At 39.2% G+C, this 6638-nt stretch overlaps 1 protein-coding gene across 1 annotated transcript in view; it reads right to left on the bottom strand.

Annotated features, from left to right (window-relative positions):
- Positions 1 to 555: 555 nt before the first annotated feature.
- Positions 556 to 6638, bottom strand: part of LOC137615197 (hepatic lectin-like) — a 13008-nt gene continuing 6925 nt past the window's right edge. Inside the window, exon 5 of the mRNA XM_068344849.1 lies at positions 556 to 767. Within this exon, the coding sequence (XP_068200950.1) occupies positions 602 to 767 (166 nt within the window). The 3' untranslated portion in view covers positions 556 to 601. The remainder of the gene's footprint in view (positions 768 to 6638) is intronic.

Here is a 6638-nt window from a genome sequence, read left to right as displayed (position 1 = left end):
CTTCCAGGGCTACAAATAAGAAGTACATTTATAACATTAAGAAACAGTAATATAAATATACAAATATAAAAAGTAAAAATTAGTAAAAAAAAAAAAAAAACTAAAAATTCAAGTAAAAATATGCATAAAACAGAAGTGGAATAAATTTATATATAATTATAAACAATTGCAGGGATAAAATACATTATTGGTTTGAACTGGCCAACGAGATTTTGTGCATTAAATCTTAAATATCACTACCATCATAAGTTTTAACTAAAAAAATTTGTCATACTCATTAAAGGTTTTAATTCCCAAGTTAAACTCATTTATCCAATGACTAATTTTGAACTTCATTCATATTCTTCATATTTTTACGAGTCTTTGATCTGCTAATATTAATAAGAATAGGTCTCGTGCAGATATCTGAAAATTCTACAAATCATTGTATACAGTAGAAAAAAGGTTACTTAATTTTTTTTTCTTACAACTTGTTGATTTCCATTTGGTAACATGATTAGTTGGAGGACAAAAATTTAAGGACACTTGATTCGTCTCGAAGACTAACTAATGATATGAGATACTTGAGCATTTCATTAACTACACTGATTAGCATACCATGTTAAATCTGACATATTGTATACATTGTCTGACGGTTAACGCAAGAACTGTACAAGAAATCGTCGTAGTATAAACAGCAATAGTTCTCTTTTGTCCCACCATCGGGTTGATTGTAAAACCAGTGAGGGGGGCCCATGCGAACTGGACTGCCGTCCGTCCAAAACCACCTGAAAAAAGACAATAAGAACTAAATTCAAATTCAGTCATCATATGTTGAATCATTCTCTTTCATCTGCCCACATTTTGTATAACAATTACTCTTTGGGAATTATGAAGAAGCATTTAAGACAATAATTACCAAGATATTTATTTAAAAAAAAAAAATTAATCTTGTTTTATAAAATATTGATATAAATTTTTATATAAAATGATCTAGGAAAAGTATAAGCTATTTCAACTACTTATTCTGAAGCTAATCATCCTACAGTCAAAAAAAAAATACCAACATTCATACTGATTTAATTAAACACTATAGTACCATCGTTGCCTTCTAAATATTGTAACATAAATTACCAACCTGAATAATAATGCTCCCTGCATTATACATCAGTAAACTGTCACTGACACCTGCCTAACCCACATAACTGCTGCTACATTAACCACATGGCAACAGTCACATGCATTACCCATTTAAATACTGTCACATGCCTCAATTACCTGAATACTGCCACCAAGTTTACCCACCTAACTACTTCCACCTGCTTTACCCTCCTAACTACTCCCACCTAGTTTACCCACCTAACTACTCCCACCTGCTTTACCCTCCTAACTACTCCCACCTGCTTTACCCTCCTAACTACTCCCACCTGCTTTACCCACCTAACTACTCCCACCTTGTTTACCCACCTAACTACTACCACCTGCTTTACCCTCCTAACTACTCCCACCTAGTTTACCCACCTAACTACTCCCACCTGCTTTACCCTCTTAACTACTCCCACCTTGTTTACCCACCTAACTACTTCCACCTGATTTACCCACCTAACTACTCCCACCTGCTTAACCCACCAAACTACTCCCACCTGCTTAACCCACCTAACTACTCCCACCTGCTTTACCCACCTAACTACTCCCACCTGCTTTACCCTCCTAACTACTCCCACCTTGTTTACCCACCTAACTACTACCACCTGCTTTACCCTCCTAACTACTCCCACCTAGTTTACCCACCTAACTACTCCCACCTGCTTTACCCTCTTAACTACTCCCACCTTGTTTACCCACCTAACTACTTCCACCTGATTTACCCACCTAACTACTCCCACCTGCTTAACCCACCTAACTACTCCCACCTGCTTTACCCTCCTAACTACTCCCACCTTGTTTACCCACCTAACTACTACCAACTGCTTTACCCTCCTAACTACTCCCACCTAGTTTACCCACCTAACTACTCCCACCTGCTTTACCCTCTTAACTACTCCCACCTTGTTTACCCACCTAACTACTTCCACCTGATTTACCCACCTAACTACTCCCACCTGCTTAACCCACCAAACTACTCCCACCTGCTTAACCCACCTAACTACTCCCACCTGCTTTACCCTCCTAAATACTCCCACCTTGTTTACCCACCTAACTACTACCACCTGCTTTACCCTCCTAACTACTCCCACCTTGTTTACCCACCTAACTACTACCACCTGCTTCACCCACCTAACTATTCCCACCTGCTTTACCCACCTAACTACTTCCACCTGCTTTACCCACCAAACTACTCCCACCTGCTTTACCTACCTAACTACTCCCACCTGCTTAACCCACCTACCTATTCCCACCTGATTTACCCACCAAACTACTTCCACCTGCTTTACCCACCTAACTACTCCCACCTGCTTTATCCACGTAACTACTCCCACATGCTTAACCCACCTAACTATTCCCACCTGCTTTACCCACCTAACTACTCCCACCTGCTTTACCCCTAAACTACTCCCATCTGGTTTACCCACCTAACTACTCCCACCTGCTTTACCCACCTAACTACTCCCGCCTGCTTTACCCACCAAACTACTCCCATCTACATTATCCACCTAAAAACTCCCCCCTATATTGCCCACGTGAAATCTGTTCATCACATCACCAATCTAAATACTGTCACCTACATTATCCACTTTAACAATATTTTCTGATCACCAACATAAATATTGTCACATGCATTACTGATATAAATACTGTCACCTGCATCACCCACCCAAATACTGTTACTTGCATCAGGCACCGTAATAGTCACCTGCATCAGCAAACAAAATACTGTCACCTTCAATACTCACTAAAATACTGTCGCCTTCATCACCCTCCCAAATACTGTCACCTGCATTACTCACCCAAATATTGTCACCTGCATCACCCACACAAATACTGTCATCTGCATCACCCACCCAAATACTGTCACCTGCATCAGCAAACAAAAATACTGTCGCCTTCATTACTCACAAAAATACTTTCACCTTCATCACCCTCCCAAATACTGTCACCTGCATCACCCACCCAAACACTGTCACCTGCATCAGGCACCGTAATAGTCACCTGCACCAGCAAACAAAAATACTGTTACCTTCATTACTCACGAAATACTGTCACCATCACCCTCCTAAATACTGTCACCTTCATTATCCATCCAAATACTGTCACCTGAATCAGTCACCATAATGATGTCACCTGCATCACCCACCCAAAAACTCTCACCGTAATAATGTCCCCTGCATCCCCAAACACAAATACTGTTACCTTCATTATTCACAAGAATACTGTCACCTTCATCACCCATCCAAACAATGTTACCTTAATTACCCACTAGAATACTGTCGCCCCTGAATATTATTACTTTTGTTACCGACCCAAATACTGTCAACGTCATTACTTCTCCAAATACTGTCACCTTCATTACTTATCCAAATGCTGTCACCTTTATTACTTATCCAAATACTATCGTCCATTACTTCTCAAAATACTGTCACCTTCATTGCTCACAAGACCACTGTGAGGTTTTTTTTTTTATACCAACCAGAGCATTGTCAGCAATACCACACAAATGTTGTCAGGTTTATTAACCATTTGTATAATATGACCTTCATTATCCATCTGAATGCTGTCACCAACATTACCCTCCTCGATACTGTCACCCATATTAACCATGTGAACACCTACACCTGCACTTCTGATTCCCAGTTTTCACAATTGGACCCACACAAAAGAAACAGTAATTAAATTAAAGGGTAGGCACACAGGTGGGAGAAAAAGATATCTACAAGATTTGAAACTTGAGGAAACGGCAAAGACAGGATTTGGGGCAACTGGTAGTTATCAGGGATAGAGATGGAAATATATTGCATAGGCATGAAGACATTAAGGGGAGATGCAGAGAAAAGTTCGAACAACTATTGAATACTGAAAATAAGAGAAAGGAGCTGGGAGAAGCACAAAGGATGGAAGGGCCACTGATGGAGATACGGAATACATAAGTGAAGCGGGCATTGAGTAAAATGAAAACGGGTAAAGCACTAGGTCCATCACAATTTCAAATTGAAATGGTCAAGATACTTGCCAGAGAGGGGGAAGAATGGATGCTGGATTTATTAAGAGCAATACGGAGGAGGAAATAAATGCCTAAAGACTGGAAGGAAAGTCTAATGGAATATATATTTAAGGAGAAAAATTAGGTCATAGATTGTGGTCATAGTTTCAATGTTTTTGAAAGGGTACTAGATGAGAGATTGAGAGACGTTGTACAGATTGGGAAACAGCAAGATGGATTCATGAGGGGGAATGGGATTCAGGATGCCATTTATATAGTAAGGCATCTAAAGGAAGAGGTTAGAGGGAAATCGGAAGCTCTTCTGTCCTTTTGTACATCTAGAGAAAGCTTATGATAGAATACCTAGTTATGTGATATTTTGGTGCTCAAGAAAGAATAAAGTCCCGGAGAAGTTCGTTAGAATGGTAGAAATGCTGTACAAAAGAAAAAGGACAAAAGTAATAACAGCTGTCATAGAAAAAGAAACCTTTGAAGTTTGTGTTGGATTACACCAGGAGTCAGCATTAAGCCCATTTTTATATGTGGTGGTCATGGATGTGTTAAGTGAAGACATCAGAAACAATGAGCCATGAGAGTTGCTATATGCTGATGATTTGGTGATTACCACTGAAAATGAGGAAGAATTATAGAGAAGGTTTGAAGAGTATCATGAGACTTTGGAGTGGGGTGGCTTGAGAGTAAATGGATAAGAATGAAGCTATGGAGCACAGTAAATGTGGGGACAGGATAGCTAGGCATGAAAGTAGAGACTCGGTTATAAACCAGATGGAACACTCTAAATACTTGGCATCTACTATAAGTCAGGAAGGAGGATGTAAGGATGAAGTTGACAATAGAACAGACACAACTTGGTGAGGGGGGGGGGGAGTGGAGGGAGGTAGCAGGAGTGTTATGTGATGAGAAAATGCCAATCAAGTTAAAAGCCAAGACCGATAGCAATGTAATAAGACCACTGCTAATGTATGGATTCGAAATGTGGGCTTTAAGACGAAAAGAGGAAGCAAAGATTGAGAGAACTGAGATGAGAATGCCAAGGTGGATTGTGGGAATATAAATGCATGAGAGATTAGAAAATGATGAAATAAGAAGAATGGCAGGCATAGCAAAGATTACAGAGGTGATAAGAAGGTCACGACTGAGATGGTGTGGGCACGTGTTGAGGATGAATGGTGGGGAGGGAGTGAGGAGGACTTGGGAGGAACCTGTTAGGGGAAAAAGATCGAGAGGGAGGCAGAGAATTAGATGAGAAGGTGAAGGGTGATATAAGGAGAGGAGGTTTAATGGGAGAGGAAAGGGCGCATCCGCCAACCGACCCCTTGATGTAGGGATAACAGAGAAAGAAAAAGAAATGGAAAATCACTGAAGCATAAGCGCTTTTATGTGGTGTATTTCGAGGAAGTCCAGATAATTTTAGAGAAACTTTAAAAATGAACAACTGGATAGCACGAACCACCCCACCATAAATGAATGGTTTACTGGTGCAAAAAGTTTTATCTCGTTTTATCTGTAGCCTATCCTCTTATAGCCCCGCGGATAAGCACGACATATTGGTGGAATGGTTCAAATTGTGATAAAATCACGAAAAATGGCATAAAAGCACTTTCTTCTAGTTAGAATCCCTTTAGACCAGGACCCACCTGGAATCCTTTGACTGAATAGGTAAAATTGTGATTTAAAAGCACCACTATTATTTACAAATACAAAAAATAAAAATTTAAAGACGTTTAATGACATTTTAAAGTTAATATTAACATTAAAATTAACATTTTGAAGTCTGAAGTAAATAGTATAATATTTGATACTATAAGTAAATATTGCATCAAACAAAAAATCAAAAAATGTTTTAAGGTCTGTGTTTGGAACATATCAAGGCATCATTGCTATGCATCAAAAGTATCGTGGTGGATTATGAGGATTCATTCGGATGTGCTATAACATGTCCCTGTGATTTCTCATTCATTTACTTGCTTCGATTTAGCTGTATCATAAAATAACGTTATGTGGCATGTAATGTTATTATTTCTACTCATATAGGCTATCAACAATGACTCATACTATTGTATATTGGTCAGAGCTGATCGAAGAGTCAGGGAAAATGATTCATGCTGATCAAACAGTTTCCTACTTTTTCAAGTCCCAGTGATCCTGCAGCCATAGCTCAAGGGTAGCACACTGGCTTACGTTAAGATACCACGAGTTAGAATCCTGACTACGATTATGTCATTTCATGTTTCTTTACCTGCCATAGCTTGTTCAATATACATTCAAAAACGATTGCAGAACAATAATCCTAGAATTTTGTTTCATACATTGGCAAAGCGATGTTCCGTAGTTTCATCCAATCTGTCACTTGGAATTATTTCAGCAACATAAGCTTTCCTAGCTAACTGGAGCTGTTATGTACTATGCCACGAAGTGACATGAACCACTTGTTTGTCCCGATAAAGTAACAAGGAAGATATACGGTTCCGGATATGAAACATTGGCTCAAAATATTACA

Source organism: Palaemon carinicauda, chromosome 21 (assembly GCF_036898095.1).
Source record: "Palaemon carinicauda isolate YSFRI2023 chromosome 21, ASM3689809v2, whole genome shotgun sequence".
NCBI lineage: Eukaryota > Metazoa > Arthropoda > Malacostraca > Decapoda > Palaemonidae > Palaemon > Palaemon carinicauda.
Note: the sequence above shows the minus strand (reverse complement) of the source record. Positions and strands in the feature narration are given on the sequence as shown.